General features: G+C 41.0%; 1 protein-coding gene across 7 annotated transcripts in view; it reads left to right on the top strand.

Annotated features, from left to right (window-relative positions):
- NLGN4X (neuroligin 4 X-linked) overlaps positions 1 to 21519 on the top strand; it is a 320752-nt gene that overhangs the window by 187907 nt on the left and 111326 nt on the right. For 5 of the 7 annotated variants that reach the window (XM_058714102.1, XM_058714104.1, XM_058714103.1 and 2 more), the window contains exons 5-6: positions 3320 to 3379; positions 7931 to 8083. The exons of 1 other annotated variant lie outside the window; for it this stretch is intronic. In XM_058714102.1, the coding sequence (XP_058570085.1) occupies positions 3320 to 3379; positions 7931 to 8083 (213 nt within the window). The remainder of the gene's footprint in view (positions 1 to 3319; positions 3380 to 7930; positions 8084 to 21519) is intronic. One more of the 7 variants, XM_058714107.1, reaches the window with a different exon arrangement.

The following is a 21519-nucleotide window of genomic DNA, read 5'->3' as shown; positions in this document are numbered from 1 at the left end:
TATCAAAAATAAACGTAAAAAAATTAAAAAAAAAATAAAGAACACTTAACAATTCAATAATAGGGGACACAGAACCCGATTTAAAGAAAAAATTTTAACATTTATTTATTTTTGGGAGACCATGAGAGACAGAGACTCCTTGTAATTTCCACACGTCAGAAGTTCTCAATTTTGCATTTTCTTGCATGTACTCTTTCTAGTTATTTTAAATGTTACGTTTGGGGGGCTCCTGGATGGCTCAGTTGGTTAAGCATCCGACTTCAGCTCAGGTCATGATCTAATGGTTTGTGAGTTCGAGCCCCGCATCGGGCTCTGTGCCGGCAGCTCAGAGCCCGGAGCCTGCTTCGGGTTCTGTGTCTCCTTCTCTCTCTGCCCCTTCCCCATTCACCCTCTCCCTCTCTCTCAAAAAAAAAATAAAATAAACATTAAAACAGTTAAAAAAAAATTAAACATCAATTTGCCATATAAAATAGCAGTTCCACTCCTAGATATCTACCCAACAGAAAGAAACACCTATATCCTAACGTAAATATTGTGCCCACATGTTCCGAGCAGCGTTCTAATAGCCACCACGTGGAAACAGTACAAGCAGCCACCAGCAGATGAATGGAAAAACAACATTCGGTCTATCCATACAGTGGAATATTATTCATCCATATAAAAGAATCAAGTACTGATCCGTGCTACAGCATAAATGACTTTGAAAACACGCTAAGTGAGAGTGTCTGCTTTAGACACAAAAGACTGGGCATTATACGAATTCCTTTATACAACACACCCCAGGATGGCAAATGTAGAAAGACAGAAAGTAGGTTAATGAGACGGAGGCTAGGAACATGGCACCTATAATTAGAACACAGTCTTTCTGGGTTGATGCAAATGTTCTAAAATTGGATTATGCTGATAGTTGCCACAACTCCGTTAAAAAAAATCATCGAATCTTATACTGTGATGAGTTGATTTTATAGGATGTAAATCATGCTTCAGTAAAGCTCTTAAAAATCACGCTTTGGTTAAGCAGAAAGTTTGGTAAAGAATCAAAGAGGCAGTAGATTACCCTGGATTGCTACTTAATCAGCCTTGGAACTATGTTATCAAAATTGTAAAAGCATTCATAGTCTTTAGAACTTTCCTCTCTTTGTTGGGGAAGGTTCCCTAACCATTGCCTCTCATCCAGCCCAGGATGTGTTTCAGGTCACTCACACTTTACTTACAAAATCTTCTTACAGGGAGGAATGCAAATTTTTTTCTTCCAGAAATGAGGGAGGACTTGTAACACAGATTTGTGGATCACTCCCGTAGCATACTTCTCCAAGAAGGGCATCCCTTATAAGCTTCTATGTAGTTTTGTCATAAATTCAGTCCATGAGTTCACTTTGAAATAGGTTCTATACTGATAAACCCCGACAAACACAACCCAAAGACAGTCAAGCTAATTTGATTTTTTAAAGTTCTTTTAGGTATTTATTCATTTATTTTTAAAAAGTTTGTTTATTTTGAGAGAGATTTCATGCACGTGCATGAGCAGAAGAGGGGCAGAGAGAGAGAAGGAGACAGAGAATCCCAAGCCCGCCCTGAGCTGTCAGCGCAGATCCTGATGTGGGGCTTGATCTGAGGAACCACAAGGTCATGACCTGAGCTGAAATCAAGAGTCGGACCCTTAACCAATTGAGCCAACCGGGTACCCCTTTTTAGATATTTAAATTTAGTAGGATTGTGGGCAATAAATAGATGTTGATATCAAGGTAATGACTATAATAGATTGGGATGTCAGCATCATGATACTTTCTAAGGGACCAGAAATGAAAGTTTTGTAAGGAGAGCTGGTTTCAATAAGACTTGACTCTAATTTTAGGTGGATGAGGGTGGAATTAGGCTGGAGTTTCTAGGGGTCCCAGGCACCTCTCTGCAGCTGTCTTCAACGACCTTATGTTGGTAGCTTGAAATTATCGACAGTGGGGATATTTAAGCCTCAAAAATCAACAAATCAGATTTCCCACCCACCTAGGTGTGCTCAAAATCAACAAATCAGATTTCCCACCCACCTAGGTGTGCTCATTAAAAGGTGTTAAACCACATAAAATAGAAAATACGCAAGCCTTCTCTGACTACAAAAACACCACAGTTTCACATTTTGGCTTCACAACATGCTGAGTTCTTTTGAGTTACTTAGAACTTCTAGAAGGATGTGGTTCAGACCTTTTTGAAGCTACTGGATCTGGAGTATGCATGTCCTGATTGTGTCTATCTATGAAAAGAAGACAATTGAGCTAATTAACCAAACAATTCAAGCATTATTAAATGTTTTGTCATCTTGTATCTGGAAAATATGAAAAGGAAAATGGTGCACTGCATACCGAATATAGAAGAGAGTGTTTGTGGTGTAGTTGAGGGACCCCCCCCCCCCCCACCGCCCGCCATATTTTGTCTACATAGACATTGTTATCTGGTTTAAATTTCAGGTCATCAAGGTAGGTGACTTTATTATATACTTATCTTAAATTCAATGAGTGATAACATTGAAGTAATATTTAATAAGTGTTTCAATCAGAGAGAACATGATTGATAATGTTTTAACTTAAGAAATCCTGATTGAAAATGCTGGTTTTGTTGTTGTGTTTGTTTTAATACTAAACAGGAGCAAATATTGAGTAGTTCTCTAGACACTGGTGAGAGGTGAATTTCATGATTCAAATTAATAAATCAACTGACATTTCTGATTTGTATTTGAAACGCTGTGTTTTAAGTTCATCTGCATGGAACTAATGTCAATTTTAAGTATTTTATTGAAAGTCCTTCTGTGTTTATTGCATAAATGTGTTTCTTCTTCCATTATGGAATTTTATAACCAAAGTGTATCGGTGACATTTCATGAGTTTATGTAGATTATAATGTGTTAAAATTAGAGGGACATTGAATACTTATGTGCATTTCTTTTGAGAATGTGGAAAATCTTTTTTAATAATTTAATTTTCTTTTTTTTCAAACTCACATTAGCTCTTTTTTTTTTCCTTTTTTTTCGCAGTACTACCATTATAACCCCCCAAACTGCATTTTCACAGGATAGAGAATATTTTTCGCAAGTAACATTTTGAATTTGTTCTTCTTGACATCTTTATGTTTTTATGCATTTTGCATCGACCCCCTACCTCATTTTTTTTGAAATCCAAATGTAACAAATTTCAACTTTTTGTGTGACATTTTTTTTTTTTTTTTTTACTTTTACTGGGTAGTATCTCTCTTCTGGTTTTTTTGCAAACCTGTTGTTTTTGAATTCTCTTTTTTTTCCCCTTTATTTTCCTTCTCATTATGACCCCAGGAGCCAACACAAAGAAAAACGCAGGTGATATAACCACTAATGATCGTGCTGAAGATGAAGGTATTTTTTGTTTTTTCAAAGCTCGACCCTGATGCATGATTTTATATCTCTCTCTCTGTTTTTTGTTTCATTTCAACCTCTTTTTCCTCCCCTTCTCTGAAACGAGTACACTTTTGCGTGCTTTTTTTATTTTCTTCTTGTTTGGAAACCACTGTGCTTTTTAATCTCAATGACCCTGTCGCGGAATGCAAACCACCCATAAGAAGTATAAACATTTCTAAATAGGAAGTGAGTTAATAAAAAAAATGTGATTTACAAGGCATCGTATGTTTTTCTTTTCCTTTTTCCTTTTTCCCCCCTTTTTTTGGCTTGGTCATAAGAAGAGGAAATGAAATTTTAGCACATGCATGTATACTTTCTTTTCTTCCTTCCAAAGTTATTGGTAAGTTAATATTGTATTTTGGAGATTTGGTTTTTTGTTTTTTTTTTTTTTTTTTTTTTCAACGTTTTTTATTTATTTTTGGGACAGAGAGAGACAGAGCATGAACGGGGGAGGGGCAGAGAGAGAGGGAGACACAGAATCGGAAACAGGCTCCAGGCTCTGAGCCATCAGCCCAGAGCCTGACGCGGGGCTCGAACTCACGGACCGCGAGATCGTGACCTGGCTGAAGTCGGACGCTTAACCGACTGCGCCACCCAGGCGCCCCGAGATTTGGTTTTCTTAATTCCTTCTACGAGCTGCCAAACTCTGTGAGACACCTTCATAGAACTTTTTGGGTGTCTGGCATTTCTGGTTTTGGTTGTTTCTTTTTCTTTTTTTTTTTTTTTTAATATCCGGATTCACAGTTAAGTTTCAAAGAATCTTCTCTGGCTCACAGTGAAATACATGAAAAAGTGTTTTAACAAGATCTCGTTTCTCTGCCGCCTGCCTTTTAGCAGCATTGAAAGGGGGTGTGGGGTTGGGGGGTAGGAAGCAGGGATAGCAAAGTTGTGAAAAATGAAAAGGTCAAAAACCTACATCTCTATCTTTTCCTTTTCAACACCACGGCTGTTTTGAAAACTTTTTTGTTACCCGCCCCCCCCCCAAAATGTTTGGTTGCCATGGAAAGTTGTTTCTTGAAGGATCCCAAGTTGCTGGACAGATCAGCCACTGGAACTAAACTGATGCTTTTTAAACTCTGGAAGAGAGTGGTCTCTAACAACCAGGACCACACTGTACCTGTGCCTTCAGCAGAACAAATAGTGTCAAAGAGACAAGACAGAAAGTCCCAAGTAAGTTGCCAGGAAGACTCCATTTCTGCCATCCAAGTAGGAAAGTGCACGGACCTCTGTGCATTTGCCTTACAGGGCAAAGGCTCTTGAGGAACATTTGGGTTTTGGGGGGAAACACAATTCGAGGCACAGAAGCAGATGATGACTTCTCCCTGCCAGGCAGCAAGGCGTCCCTGGTGGTGCTGTTTAATCAACTTGGGTCCAAGAAGTTGGGCCAATGCTGGTTTCACACCTGCTTTTGTCTGAACATTGTTATTATTTAATTATTATTGTAACTCCCACGTGTCTCTAGGGCTGTCCCTACCTCTCTTCGCAAGATCTTTTCCGTTGGCCTTAGAATAGCTCATCCGGCACCTGACTCACCCGCCAGCCTCTCTGTTGTGGCGGGCCCCAGAACGCCTGCCATTTTATCTGAATCCAAAAGCGTATTAATAAAAATTTAAAAAGATTGTATTAGATCATGTAAAAAAAAAAGAAATGTATTAAAACAAAAAAATTAAAAAATTAAAAAGATTCTATTAGATCGTGTAAAAAGAAAAAAAAAGAAATGTACTAAAGCAAAATTTTTTTAATTTAAAAAGATTCTATTAGATCATGTAAAAAGAAAAAAAAGAAATGTATTAAAACAAAAAAATTAAAAAGATTCTATTAGATCATGTAAAAAGAAAAAAAACAAATGTAGTAAAACAAAAAAATTTAAAAATTTAAAAAGATTCTATTAGATCGTGTAAAAAGAAAAAGAAGAAATGTATTAAAATTTTTTTTTCATTTAAAAAGATTCCATTAGATCATGTAAAAAGAAAAAAAATGTATTAAAACAAAATTTTTTTTAATTTAAAAAGATTCTATCGGATCATCTAAAAAGAAAAAAAAAAGAGAAAATGTATTAAGCAAAACCCAAAACTTTTTTTTTGTGGGGGGGGGGGGGTGGTTCTCTTACACCAGCCAGGGATATAATTTGCCTCTTACTCTGCATCCCTTATTAGAACATTTCTGATTCTTAGGATCTGTTTTCCCAATGCTCGAAATGCAACTTTATTCCCATTAAAATGCCCCCTATTCAGTGAATACCAATACCCTGTGATATATATTTTTTTACTTTGAATTAACAGGGCATTCGTTATTTATTACTCTTCAAGTTCACGAGAACCTTGTTCTATGCCTTTGGAAAGCTTAGAGATGTTAACCTAACATTTTCTCTGAGAAAACCCCTTCAAGTAGCCTTCAAAGTCTCTACCACGTCCTGTTCCACAGTGGACCACCCAACAGCCTGCACCTACTAAAAGAAATAAGGGGAAAACCAGCAAATCAAGAGCCAGACACAGGAGTATGTGGTTCAAAACCCAACACCTTTCCAAACACCTGTGTGTTTCAGAATTCCACGTAGTGCTTGATGAACAAGGGATGAAGAAAACATTTTTACTGTATATTTGAATTTTATTTGAGAAAATAAGGTCGGTTCTTCTGCTATCTATTCAGGATCTGCAGGGACATGGGAGCATGACACTTTTTTCTGTATTTGACTGTGACCAGAGGGTTTCTCAAGCCACCTTCCTGAGGCACCCAATGAACTCATTTTGAGATTGTGATCAGAATTCATTTTATTAGCAGCCCCCCTCACCAAATGATAGCGATTCATTTCCTGAAAATTCCTTTCTTGAGATTTCAAAAGCGTCTTGCTGAAGGAGGAGAAAAAACACTTGACTGAAAAAAGGGTGACAATAAATGTACATTGGATACATTTGGGTTTCTTTTGATGACAGACAGATATATACATTATTTACACACACCTATGTGTATCTATGGATACATGTAGAGAGATATTCAGAAATAATTGTAAAAGGAATCAGTGTGATACATTAAACGTAAACTTAAGGACTGATTTTAAAAGGTGATTTAATCAATACCTGTTCACAAAGCAGGCTCCACAAATGGACAGATGGTCTCTGAATTCCTGTCCTCACAGACCATTGTGAAACACTGGTTTTACATCGTTATGAAATAAAGTCACAAAGTTATTACCAAGGGTGCCCAGTGGTTGCAAATCTCAACTGGGGTTCATATCCCTCTGAAAATAGATTGCATGTCAATCATTTCACGTTGAGGTTGGAGTGTCGTGTCATTTCTGTTACATCTGTTTCCGTTTTTTTTTTTAATTGTTTAATGTTTATTCTTAGAGAGAGAGAGAAACAGAGACAGAGACAGAGGAGACAGAGCATGAGTGGAGGAGGGGCAGAAATAGAATGAGACACAGAATCCGGAGCAGGCTCCAGGCTCTGAGCTATCAGCACAGAACCCTATGCAGGGCTCAAACTCGTGAACCGTGAGTTCATGACCTGAGCCAAAGTCGGACGCTGAGCCCGCTGAGCCCACTGAGCCACCCAGGCGCCCCTTTCATTTTTGTTACTTGAATATGTTGAGATATTCATCGCAGTCAGCACACTAGAACAAAGACCTTTGCTCGGACATCTTGTTTTGCCCTGTTTTCGGTTTTACACGTTCTGTTCTGTTGATAATTTTTAACCGTTTACTTGGAGTTTGCTGCATTCAGCCTCACTGGTTCTCATGTATTCTCATGTTTCGGTTAAAAATGCATCTGTAGGCTCATCTTTGAATAAAGAGGTAAAAACAAATGATCTTTTTTTTTTTTTTAATTTTTTTTTCAACGTTTTTTATTTATTTTTTTTGGGACAGAGAGAGACAGAGCATGAACGGGGGAGGGGCAGAGAGAGAGGGAGACACAGAATCGGAAACAGGCTCCAGGCTCTGAGCCGTCAGCCCAGAGCCTGACGCGGGGCGCGAGATCACGCGAGATCACGCGAGATCACGCGAGATCACGCGAGATCACGCGAGATCACGACCTGGCTGAAGTCGGACGCTTAACCGACTGCGCCACCCAGGCGCCCCAAAACAAATGATCTTTTTGAAGCAGATTGCACACTTCCCGAGATGATGAAACTTATTACGCCGTGTGCTTCTTGAATAAGTCACCTTTTAGGAGTTGAGCACTGTTTAGGAAGTAAGCATTTCATCAAAATCTTCTAGTTTCTAGTGTTTTAGGTAGATACAGAAATGTACATAGGCATTCATATTACTTCAGATGTCCGTATGCTTCTCAAAAATACCATTTCTGTGACTAGAAAAAATGATAACATGGAGCAGTTTTCTTAGGCAGTCTTACCACGGTGTATGTAATTCCACATAGATGCATGGTTGATTCCAGTCCAAAGAAGGAAGAACATAATAATCCGTGCCCTTTGTCCGTTGCATCGTATCAGTTCATCCATGTGATTTTTTTTTTTTTTTATTCTATTTCCTTACTTGACTTTCTTTTTCCAGACATCCATGATCAGAACAGTAAGAAGCCGGTCATGGTCTATATCCACGGCGGGTCTTACATGGAGGGCACTGGGAATATGATAGACGGCAGTGTGCTGGCCAGCTACGGCAATGTCATTGTGATCACCATTAACTACCGGCTGGGAATTCTAGGTGAGTGATGGCATCGGGTGAATGTGGAAGGGGCGGTGACAAAGTGGTGCTTTTTACTGTGTGGGGAGTAGCTGAGCTGCACTGTGTTACTCCAATCCTTGGAAGGTTCTGTTTCCCTGGGCTCGCTGCAGGAGAGGTTTGGTCTTCTTTTTCAGGCATGCAGCTTTTCATCGTTGAATTGTATTTTGGGGAACCCCTGTCCTTCCTCCAACAAAGGCAGACTCCAAGGTCCCAAATTAAAATGAAACTTTACTTAAATGCATTTCTATCTTTGGGCCAAATGAATACTTTTTGGGCATCACAGCCCTGTAGAGGGAACTCATTTGCTGATGGGTGTCTGTCGGGAAGCAGTGATGATGGAGGGCCGTAGATAGTAGATTTCTTTACTTGTCTTTAGCTTGGGGGCTGGAAATCTTTCACCTAATTCCTTAACTGATCATCTGTGAGCGTTGTGCCTCTGTGGCGGGGTTACAATGACTGTTGTATTTGCACACAATGGAGCTTGGCTCTCACTTGAATTTTGCAACAGTTTCTTATTTACCGTAAAGGGTGAGGGCATGGAAATCCACCAGTATAAGAGCTCTCCATGGTTTCGCTGTTTATTTCCTTTTTCCCCACTGGGGGCTTGGAAAAATAGATATTTGGGGTGGGCTCTATTTTGATATTTATCTTCGTTTGTAGTTTTGTCTACCGTTGTACATTTCATGACTAATATTCCTGGGCGTACATGAAAACGTTTGTTTTTAAGACAATAGAACGCGTAAATGGAGCTCTGCCGAACAAAATCTGTGGCTGAAAATGTTCTCTCCAAATGGACAAATATTACCAAGAATGTATGATTTTCACCTTGATGTTTTCATTTTATTTTGAGCATTTTTTTTTTCATTTACATGTGAAAACATTCACGTAGGAAAGACCCCTGGAGCTGGGAGGGTGGGGGGGTGGGGAGTGGTAGAAATGCATTTGTAGTTTACAAATGCAAATCACCCACAGATGTTTGCAAAGTTGAGCCTTTTGGAGCATTGATAAAGTCCTCAAAATTCCCCATTGGTTTTTGCACATGAAAGAAAATAAAAAGCATTAGCATCAAGAACCCTCTTGTTTTATGATTTTACTTCGTTTTCTGTTTTCATAGGTCCTCTGAGCCAGGTCCTTGTAGAATCATTGTAGTTAACATCACAGCCCCATGAGTGCCTGCATTTCTGAACATTCTTTCAGCAGTTTCTGGGTAGTTGCTTCTGCCTCTAGTCCTTGAAACAGGAAATCGTGTTTCTTGGTCTTTTACAAAAGGTCCATTCTGACATAGAGGTGGAGGGAGGATACAACGTGTCAGCGCAGTGCCTATGGTCTTTTCGAAGAGGGCATTGTAGCATCATCAGACCGAGCACGGAGCCCTGGGCTCTGTTTTCTGAATGAAGCAGTGCCCATTGAACAAGCTTTTGCTTCCGTGGAGTAACAGAATGTTCTCTTGCGTGCATGATGCGTTGATGTTCCTTAAAACGTTAGATTTGAAAGGAAATCGATTTTCTCCCCCTCTGAAGCCCAGCTGTGGGATGTAGCTCCATTTACATGGTGACCCCTTATCAGTTTGGCATGTTTGTGAAATTATGTGCAGATCTGGGAAATGCTGTGGGATTATGCACACACACACACACACACACTATATATACATATGTAAATGTGTATCTATATTTATATATGCACATACATATGCACACATATGTACACATTTATACATGTATACATACGGATCTTTTAAGCAAAAGAAAAAAGTTTGCTTCTAAAATATTTCCCCTTGAAAGACGTTAAGTCCACGTTTTGCTCCTGAGAGTTAAAACAGAACTCGCGGTGGCAAAACAGAGAGCTGTAGTGGGCGACAGAGAAATCAAAGAATCAATTTAGCATCTCTGTGCCGGTCTATTTACAGTGCACGAATGAGCTACTGTGGAGATGCTGCGAAGGCCACAGACCCCCTTTTATTTGCTGGGGTGAACCGTGCCAGCTTGGCCGATTATACAGAGTGCTAGAGATTCTGAAATGTGACTTAGTTTATCTGTCTTTACCACGGATCTTGCGTTTGTTCCCGACCGTCTTCAAAACTGCTAAGGGACACTTCCTTTTAGCTTGCAGGAAGCCGGCTATTTTCGGTGTTGAGAAATATTTTTAAACCATTGCCGTCCGGATATTTAAAAAGATGATCCGATAAAACGGCACAACCGTACGTGGGGACGAACGTTCTAATTAGTGCTTTTGATATGGAGAGATATGTTTTTAGCAAAACGTGGAAATATTGAGTTCCCTCTTCAAAAAAGCCATTAGTGCATAAGTGCTCTTTTTCTGTCTAAGAAATTGGAAAAATATTGTTTGATATTATTGTTTTTATGGAGTAATAAATGCTGTTTTCCCACCCAAAGGAGGAGGGTTTGACAACAGGAATTACGGTATACGCAGGAGGCTGGTGCATGGAACGAACACAGATTTCAGCATGAGGCTTTAGGTGTGAAATCTCATAGCCCAGTAGTGGCAACAAGGACACCGAATCACCTTATAATTTCCATTCTTACTAATACCTCTGGACAACATATGAATATCATTGATGCTCTATACGTGTAATCGCAGCTGGCGAAACAATGTAATCACTAGTATCTATCAAATGCCACCCTCTAACCTGAACCTTAATTAAAAAAAAATAATGATTAGAAGACACTTGTGTTTTGGAATATGGATGTTTTCTTTACTCATGACTGTGTGGCACAGTCTTGCCAGCCATTGGCCATATAACTTGTTATCTAGTCCAGGATGCGTTGAGAGCTGTTAATATGCTATTGATACGCTGGAATTAAGCCAGGCAAACTGGTACGTATCATCAGGACTAGAAGGTCATTATTTATGTCGGCATGAAGTCTAGTCATTGGACTCGTCTTCCATTTATTTTCCAAAAGATGCTCTTTTATAACCATATCTCCTGTTCTGCTCTGCACCTTGGTCATTAGGAAGGCATACATATCCAAGACTCGAGTTCCATCACATCTGCCTCTTATTTATTTATTTTTTCATGACAAGCGTCCAAAGACCTTAGACATGAAAGAGAAACTCCTCACAAATGCCTTCTGATGGAAATACCCGGAATTTATTTATTTGTGGCTCTTAACCTCTCTATTCACTCATTCATTGTCTCCACTTTGCCTTTACATCTTGAATTAGTTCATTCCACCACCGTTTAAACATTCATTTGAATTTACCTCCCATGGCATCACTCCCTTTTGGGTATCACTACCTGCAATTTGAAGCCTCATGCATGCTTTAAATTATTTTTGCTTTACAACAGTCTGACTTCTATGCTTTAGTACCCACTCATCGAGAACCTGTGGCTGGCCAGCCATGGATGGCTGTAGTTGTTCACTTAATCCTCACCACACCCATTGGATGGGTTTGCTTACTTTACTTACAAGAAAAGGACATGCAGAGGTGAAGGGTGAAGGGTTGACTCCCAGCGATATCCCTTGTGGGGATCAGTGCTGGGATCCCAGCTCAGGGCTGAGAGAAGCCTCAACTCTGTAGTTTTTCCACTAAGATCCCACCTCCAGGCTTTCCTGTCGGTATTAAGCATGAATCAGGTAAACTACAGAATGAGTTTGGAAACCGATGTAGCTTCTATAATTATGCAAAAAAAGTCAGTTGATCTAGATACAAAATTATGATTATGATGCTTACAGTTATGTGCCTCCAAGTGGGTCTTGATATCTCGTTCGTTATCATGGTGCACGGTGAGGGTGGTGTCCACCCCAGCAGCACCATCGATGGATCACAGCAAAGCTCTTTGCTGCTGTAGATCTAATGGTTTATGGGCCGGTTGGGTGTGGGATTGATCGGTATTGCCCATTCGTTGCCTATCTGCTGCGTGCTGCCCATAATGGAGTCAATGCCACTAAGCCAGATGGTGACTTCAACAGATTTCTCGCCTGACAGGTATTCTACGGTCTTAGGAAACATTGCCCACAGATTTATATAACTGACTTTTTCAAGGATTCAAAAAAGTATCAGAAACACCTGCTTGTTTCTCAGGTGTTGTAACTGGTGTAAAATTTTTGCCTCAGGGAAGGTTGCGTAGGGGTTATCCTGAAGTTGTCTTTAAAGTGAGTAATTGCGTAAGTTCATTCACATGCAGTGACATCATAGCTTTGAATATAACACAGAAATGGTTTGAAGTAAAGGCAGTGTACTTGCAGAGCAAAAATTCACACGCTTTGGGGTGCCTGGGTGGCTCAGTTGCTTGCATTCAAGTGTGGCTCAGGTCAGGATCTCGTGGTTCGCGAGTTCAAGCCCCACGTTGGGCTCTGCGTTGACAGCTCGGAGCCCGGAGCCTGCTTCAGATTCTGTGTTTCCCTCTCTCTCTGCCCCTCCCCTGCTCACAGTCTGTCGCTCCCTCTCAAAATAATAAACAAACATTAAAATAAATCAATAAATAAAATTCACAGGATTTGAGCCATATGCCTGCTATGATGGGGTGCCCACCTTCATGGTTCTCGTCTCCTTTGTGGGGTCTCGATTTCCAGCTGAAATGAGGGGTAGGTGGGTGGCATTTGTAGGCAGCTCTTTGACATCAGCCAGAGGACTCTCGCCATCATCCATTTGATACGTTGGTGTTCTGTGTCTGATTCCATTCCATAAAAGGAGTCTGGGAATCATTGGGGCAAAGGATTGATACATTCCTGTAAAGAGCTATGGTCTGAATTACATATTGTGTGCATCGTGCGCGAGCATTTTACATCCGTGATAATTTGGTGGGTCCCTATAATACGCCTTAGACACCTCTGCTGAAAATGTCAAGCTGCTGTACCCAGAATACATCTCCTTTTTTTGGGAGTTTATTGGTTGCTGTTTGCTAATGGCACTGTTTTATTTTTTTTTTTCTTAGACACTCTGTTGTCTTTGGTTTGTTTTTATCTCTTACTAAGGATTTTGGTTTGCTTTTTATTTTCATTTTTTAAAGTCTATTTATTTTGAGAGAGGTGCTGGTGGAGCAGGGGAAGAGAGAGGATCCCAAGTAGGCTCTGTGCTGTCAGCACAGAGCGCACTGCCGGCCTCGATCTCACAAACTGTGAGATCATGACCTGAGCTGAAATCCAGAGTCGGATGCCTAACTGACTGAACCACCCAGGCGTCCCTTAAGCATTTTGTTTTAAATTACAAATGGAACCCATCTTAAGATCAAGTCAAAAGTTCATACACGTATCTATAAAGGGAAACAATAATCCGGCCCACTTTGAGGATCTCCTCATCTTGCTGCTGCCCTCCTAACTCGCATTATATTCCCCCTCTTTATGGGTTTGCCCTGATTTGATTTCCCACTGGAAGTGTTGCCATTCTGTGTCTTAGAAACCATGCATTGCTAAGCTGCATTTTAAATGCCACATAGGGGCACCTGGGTGGCTCGGTTGGTTGGGCGTCTGACTTTGGCTCACGTCATGATCTCGTGGTTCGTGGGTTTCAGCCCTGCTTCAGGCTCTGTGCTGGCAGCTCGGAGCCTGGAGCCTGCTTCGGATTCTGTGTCTCATTCTCTCTCTCTGCCCCCTCCCGCTCACACTCTGTCTCTCTCTTTATCTCAAAAATAAACATTTTTTTAAAAATGCGGTGAAAAGTTCAGGGCATAGAGAGAAAAAGTGAAGTGTTGCATTTAGAGAAATATACATAATCTTAGAGAAGTAAAGGAATATGGGAGAAAATGGCGGGAAATGGGATCTGGAGGTGAGAGGAATTATGTGGGACCACTCAAAACCAGGATATTGAAAGTCGGTGGTAGAAAGGAACAAGCTCTGGGTCTTCCTGCTGCACTGCTTGCCCATGTGACTCTCTAAGATGGGCTGGGATGTGGGTGGATGTGTATACTCCAGATAACACAATCGTAGGATGCGTACATTGCTCAAAGGAGGGTTGGCCTTGCCTCTTCTCTGTGCCAAAATTTATGCAAAATAGAAAAATCAAGAAATGTCCTCCCTCCCCCGAAAAAAAATACATCATCTTCCGTTGTCTTCATCAGTAGGTTTCGATGCATCTAATAGCCCACTTGGAAACACCATAATCAGGTCTTTGTTATTGCTGGTGTGGAACCTGAGCTCTGGGAGTAGACAAGTTCATGGCCCTGTTATGCCCTTGGTGACCATTGGCGTGGACTTTCCTCTTCTGCCTGCCTTTCAGGTGGCTGAAAATGCCCACAACATTGATTTGATGCATTCAGCAAATAAGTTAGAGGCATCGTGTTAGAATAAAATCCTGTGTTTGGGACTTCAGAGGGCCCCGGGAGCAGATCTGGAAGGCATTGCTGTGGGGTGGAGACTTTGTCACGAGGAGGATGAGTATGAACAAGGGAGACAGGTCCCTTCTGTTGCAAGCTGCTGGGTCCATGGAATAAGAATAAGACGTCTGTGGCAAGTGTAGACACCCAGGGATATGCACGGATTTTTTGAGGGGTAAAGAAAATCATGGTTGGGAGAAATCAAAACCAAAGACTTTTCACTTTTAATCTCAAATGAGCCTAACTATGACCAGCCCCTGCCACTCTACGGAGAATATACTTGATCCTTTAAGAATGATTCAGAATTTCCTCAAGGAAGGTGGAACTTTATTTCCGTGTGCATCGTCATTCTTGGAAATCAAGGTGTTAGGACACACTTGATTGAAGAACCTATTAAGTAAATACAATAATTGTCGCTTAACTGATTGCAGAGGACTGTGTAAGCTTGAGTTAACAATTGCATGGGGTAACCCTGGAAAACTGTCCCTTCCTTGGAATGTTTGCATTCAGAACAGAGTCCTTTTCTGATTATTAATTCAAAAAGAAGACACATTCTTTCTTTTGCATGTTTTCTTAATTTTCCGTCTCACCCAGCGTATGAACGTGAACAGTTGACTCTTTTCAGTTGTTTTAGGTAAAGTGGCTGCTGTCTTTATTGGGAAAAAGGGACACAGGCATCCTTCTACTGACAAGGAAAACAGTGATGGGCATTTGGGTACGGGAGAAAGGTAGGAATTTTTCCAAGGAGAAGCATTGAACCTGAGGGTCAGAATGCATTAGCTTGATTGGACATGGCTGGGAATTCAGATTCTGCTGATGATTGTGTCAGAGAAATGGGTTTTAAACAATCCCTAACAAGATAAATACCTCCATAGTTCTTCTGTATCTTGACTTCCTTCCCTTCGTATATTCAAGGAAGTTAGTCCTTCCAAGTCACATAATGGAAAAATCTCCCAAAGGCAACCTGAGGGGGACATTTAAAGACCCCTAAGGCGGAAACGCTCCATGACCAAAAGAATCTGGCCTGCAGATCAGTTTTTGTTTATTCTGCCCTTTGCCTGAACACCTCCTTTACAAGAAGTGTGGAAAGAATGTACACATCTATACCTAGCCCGCAGCGGCGATACCCCGGAGCGCCCTATTCTTGAAGATACCTTCCTATTTTTTCCCAATCACATGTCAAGAAGTCACTGGCTTTGTGAAAATGACCCTAGCGGATGCAAGGTGCAGATTCAAAGTCAATTTCTCGGGAAGAAAAATGTCACTCAGATGCCGCGGCTGTCTTGTAGATTTAACAATGTAAATGTATTTCTCAAATAAAATTACATTGGAACATGTTGCTTAGGTATGTTGATCCTAATGCTTAGGACGGTGTATCTTTTATTTAAAAACAGGAAAACACAATAGCTTTTTGAATGAAGTGTGCATTTCCCAGTATAAAAGAATCAGAAATATTCTAGAACACTGCATGGAACCATCCTTTGGCCATTAGATATGGATGAGCTAAAATCTTTATGCAGGTAAATCAGTCGCAAGGCTCTGGTGATTCTGTTAATAATATGACACTGGATGAACTATATTCATTGCGTTCAGTACTACAGCTTTTATTATAGGTTCAGATATTATGGAGGGAAGGCTGTGTCTCGTGAAATGTCCTGTGAAACAGTCATGAACAGGTGGGTAGCATAAATGCATTATAAAGAAGTGCATTTTAGGGTGCCTGGGGGCTCAGTGGGTCAAGTGTCATGATCTCATGGTTCGTGGATTTGAGCCCCATGATCGGCTCTGTGCTGACAGCTCAAAGCTTGGAGGCTGCTTTGGATTCTGTGTCTCCCTCTCTCTCTGTCCCTCCCTCACTTGTACTCTGCCTCTGAAAAATGAATAGAAATGTTAAAAATTTTTCAAAAAAGAAATACATTTTGAGGGCACCTGGGTGGCTCATGCGGTTGAGTGTCTGACTGTTGATTTCAGCTCAGGTCATGATCTCACGGGTTGTGAGTTCAAGCCCCATGTTGGGCTCTGCTGATAGTGTAGAGCCTGCTTAGGATTCTCTGTCTCTCCCTTTCCATCTGCCCCTCCCTTGCTCTCTGTCTCTGTCCCTCAAATATAAATAAATAAACTTAAAAAAAAAAGACACACATTTTGGTATAGACAGAGGTATGACCTGGCCTCCTAGAAAAACACCATCCAGTATAACTACCCAGTACAACTAAGAGTTGTACCGGAAGTGAGAGAACAGTTTTCGAAAGAGGAAATATTTCCAGTTTGGATTGAGAAACAATTTCTATCATTCAGAATGACCCTGCCTCTTTACTAAAATACCCTGATAATGGTTTAGATGACTCTATTCCTCTTTTTTATTAATGATGTGCCCCATATACAGACACATACACACACACACACACACACATATATATACACATACCTGTATACAGTATGTGTATATATATGTGTATAATAATACGACATATTTATATGTAAATATTTTATTTAATTTTTTTTTTTTTTAATTTTTTTTTTCAACATTTTTTATTTATTTTTGGGACAGAGAGAGACAGAGCATGAACGGGGGAGGGGCAGAGAGAGAGGGAGACACAGAATCAGAAACAGGCTCCAGGCTCTGAGCGGTCAGCACAGAGCCCAACGCGGGGCTCGAACTCACGGACCGCGAGATCGTGACCTGGCTGAAGTCGGACTCTCAACCAACTGCGCCACCCAGGCGCCCCTATTTAAATTTTTTTAACGTATGTTTATTTTTGAGAGAGAGACAGAGCGCAAGTGGGGGACGGGCAGAGAGAGAGGGAGACACAGGCTCCAGGCTCCGAGCTGTCAGCACAGAGCCCGACACGGGGCTCGAACCCACGAACCGTGAGATCATGACCTGAGCTGAAGTTGGATGCTTAACTGACTAAGCCACCCAGGCACCCCCTATATATAAATATTCTTTTACTCCACCCTCTGCTTTCTGAACACACAGAAGACACCCCCTGGAGTGCCTGTTTTCCATTCGTTTCTGAACCTCTGAATATCCTTTCCCCTCATTGCTATTTCTGTCCCTCCTAAGCATCTACCTATATGAAAGTCCTCTAGAAATATGACTCATGGTTTTCTCGAGAACTTCTTTATTAAAAACCATGCATAGATGTCACATCTGAAAGCATCCTGAGCGAATGCTATGTTGTCTCTGCTTTCTCCGCTTTTTCAATGTTCTAAACATATTTCATCAGAACAGAGTGATAGTAACATAGGTATATTCATCCATAAAATATTACTGAATTTCACACTTAAAGATTTGTCCAGTTTATGTGCATTATGTGTTAAACTCAACCATTTTTTAAGACCTAATTTTTCCCCTTTACCTATAATGTGGTAAAATGTTCTATTTTAAGAGAGAAATGATTGTAAAGGCTTTTTTTTTTCTAAGAAAGGGGACAAAAATTAGGGCTCCTCGTGGTTCAGTCAGTTAAGTGTCCTACTTCTGCTCAGGTCATGATCTCACAGTTCGTGAGTTTGAGCCCAACATTGGGCTCAGTGTTGACAGCTCAGAGCCTGGAGGCTCCTTCAGATTCTGTGTCTCCCTCTCTCTCTCTGCCCCTCCCCTGCTCACACTCTGTCTCTCTCTATCTCTAACATAAATGAACATCAAAAAAATTTCAAATAGTGGTCCATTGTATTAATGTGATGCACTTGGTTTATTCAGTCATCTGAATGAGTGAGCATTTTGGTTGTCTCCCCTTTTTGGATATTATGCATAAAGGTGCCTTAGATACTGATGTACAAGTTTTTGTGGGATTCTACGTAAGCGTTTCTCTTGTGTATATACCTAGTAGTATGATACCTGGTCCATATGATACTCGGTTTAATGATACAAGGAACTTCCACTTTCTTTCCAAAAGGGGCTGCATTGGTACCAGCATAAAAGATGTAGTCTCACCAACACTCATTCACATCTGTCTTTTTAGTAGAGCCATCCTAGTGGGTGCAAAGAGGTACCATATTTGATATGCATTTCCCTGAATGGTAATGATGTTGAACATCATCTCACGTGCTTATGGGCCATATATCTTTCTTGGAGAAATGTCGATCCTTTGCCCATTTTTATTGGGGGACTCGGCTTTTACTGAGTTGTTAAAAGTTTTTTTCTTTAAGTTTGTTTATTCATTTTTGAGAGAGACAGAGATAGCATGAGTGGCGAATGGGCAGAGAGAGAGAGAGAGAGAGAGAGAGAGAGAGAATCCCAAGCAGGCTCCACACTGTCAGCACAGAGCCCAACGTGGGGCTCAAACTCACGAACCATGAGATCACGACCTGAGCCAAAATCAAGAGTATTGCAAATCCTGTATCTGATAAGAAATATGTATTCAGAATATGTTACTAAAATAAAAAAAAACTTTTCGGGGAGCCTGGGTGGCTCAGTCAGTTGAGCGTCCGACTCTTGATTTTTGAATATTAAACCCAACCTGCATCCTGGAATAAATCCCACTTGGTCGTAGTGTATAATCCTTTTTATATGTCTCTGGATTCGGTTTCCTGGCATTTTTTTGAGGCCTTTTACATCCATATTCATAAGAAAGATGAATCTGTAGGTCTGTTTTCTGGTGATGCCTTCATCAGCTTTTGGTATCAGGGTTCCGTTCTCCTCGCTGAACGAGTGGGAAGTGTCCCCTGCAGTTCATTTCTGTAAAGAGAGTGTGAAGGATGGGTGTTAATTCCCCTTTAAACAATTGGTAGGATTCAGCAGGGAAGCCATCTGGGCCTGGGATGTTCTTTGAGGAAATTTTTTTCCTTACTGATTCACTTTGTCTACTTGTCTACATTTCCTCATCCGTCTTTGGAGCTCCTTTGCCGGTAGACATTCAGCGCCTACCTGGAAGGTGATGGTGCTTCACTTCCCACCTCTTACGCTGATATTTGCACTCAGTTTTCATTCCCATCCTCCTACCCATATCCACAGCATATTCCCCCTTGAAATTGCCACCAAGACTTTCAAAGGAAAAGACTCCATGTTACTCATAAAACTCACCGCAAAGAGGGAACCCTGCACACTCTTTGAGTCTCTTGTACCATTTACGTATCTGAAACTTTGCCCTCACTTTCACACATCCACCGCTCTGCATAATGACCTCCTGGCATGTCTCGAGCCCAGTGCCATCACCCCCCGTCCCCCCAGGGCAGAGCCGCACTGCCTCCCGTACCTGTCAAGATTGTGTAACCATTGCACCGACCTGATTCCTGGATGCAAGAATGGGCAAGGTGCACCCAGAATAGACTAGCATCTGAGGGTTTCCATAATTGGGGATTTCATCCTGATACTGCAGGTTTGGAAATGGAAATCTGTGAGCAGTTGACGCATATATCGGGGGAAGACCAGCATGAACCAAACTGCAATGCAGATGCAGTCATTGACCGGGAGTCATAAAGCCCTTCATAACTATCCACAAAACATTGATAAGCAATCCTTCAGCTGTGAGTTGGCAAGCCAAATTCACAAGGTGTTGTAGGCATCCCTAAATTTAAATTTTACAAAAATGAGAGGGGGAGAAAGAGACTTGTTTGTGTAAAGTATAAGTGGTAAGACACTTTTCCACACCCTTACAAAGATAGCTTTGCCATGGAAAATACATAGTGGATTTCGTTCAGGGGCACCTGGGTGGCTTAGTCAGTTCAGCGTCCGACTTCAGCTCAGGTCATGATCTCACGGTTCGTGGGTTTGAGCCCCGCATCGGGCTCTGTGCTGACAGCTCAGAGCCTGGAGCCTGCTTTGGATTCTGTGTCTCCCTCTCTCTGTACCCCTTGCCTGCTCACAGTCTGTCTCTCTCTTTCTCTCAAAAAATGAATGAACATTCAAAAAAAAATCATGGTTTTCATTCGTTCATTGTTTCTTTCATTCAGTAAATGTATACTAAAATCCTACTGTTTTCCACATGGTACTGGGAATAGACTAGTGAAGAAAAAAGACAAAAATTCCCGAGCACGTTCCCTTTTTATTCCAGTGAGGAGACCATAAAAACCAGACACACACCATAAAATGCACAGTATCATACGTTATGGTGACTGCTATGGATAAATATTTAGCATGGAAGGCTGCTAGATTGGTTTCTGTTTCATAATTCTTATACCTCTGCTCAAGTTCATCCTGTTTGGTTTCCATTGATTCATAGAGCAGCCTTCTTTCCCTTAATCTCACCTCCTGCAGAAGCATGTAGCCTCTCACGTTGGACTGATGTTTCTTCTGTGCACTAAAAGGTATTGAGCAGCGACCCTGGCCTCCACATGGTAGCTGCCAGGCACCTCTTCCATGTCCCAATTGTGACCACCAAAAATGCCTCCGGTCCCCGCTCAGTGTCCCCTGGTGGAGAGAAGCAGAGCAGAATTGGCTTTTTGCTCCCTGTCCCTCAACTCATTTGGAACGTGTTGTATATGGTTTTGTTTCCTCCTGCGGACAATGTTTACTTCCTGTAACCGGTTTCCAAGCTCCTTGAGGGCTGGGGTCATAGCAGATACTGCCTTTTGTCTTCTGAGCGTCTACCAGACAATAAACGTCTTCAGGATGATTAGCAGTTGCCATGCGTTTAGCTCCAAATTGCAAATTGGAAGCTAATTAATAAAGGAGAAAATATATTGACTTGAACAACTTTTCTTTTTTTTTATTGCACTAGGAGTGAACTCCTGGTTGTCAAATTCTACGAATGCCTCATTTTGTGTAAACCATATGTATTTCCACTTGTTACGTTCACCAGCTGTTCCTTTTTCCCACATATTGAAAGGTTCCATTTTCCTGGATACATCTACTGATGCTGGTGTGACGAGTTCAGGATGTATCTTCCTAACGTGTGACTTAGCTTGAAGACACACAGTTTATGTTCGTGGCATGCATTTGATCTTGAATGGAAACATAAGCTTAAAGAAACATTTGAAAATCTGCATATCCTTATATTTTTTATCAGGTTTTGAGAGTTGTAAAAACAAACCAAAACAATAGAGCTTCGTAATAGAGATTTTCTCTCTTTGGCTCTTTCCGTGGGTATTTTCTTAATTAAAAAAAAAAAATTTTCTTAATGTTTATTTATTTTTGAGAGATAGAGACAGAGCGTGAGTGGGGGAGGGGCAGAGAGAGAGGGAGACACAGAGTCCAAAGCAG

The sequence above is a fragment of the Neofelis nebulosa genome, chromosome X (genome assembly GCF_028018385.1).
Source record: "Neofelis nebulosa isolate mNeoNeb1 chromosome X, mNeoNeb1.pri, whole genome shotgun sequence".
Lineage (NCBI taxonomy): Eukaryota > Metazoa > Chordata > Mammalia > Carnivora > Felidae > Neofelis > Neofelis nebulosa.
Note: the sequence above shows the minus strand (reverse complement) of the source record. Positions and strands in the feature narration are given on the sequence as shown.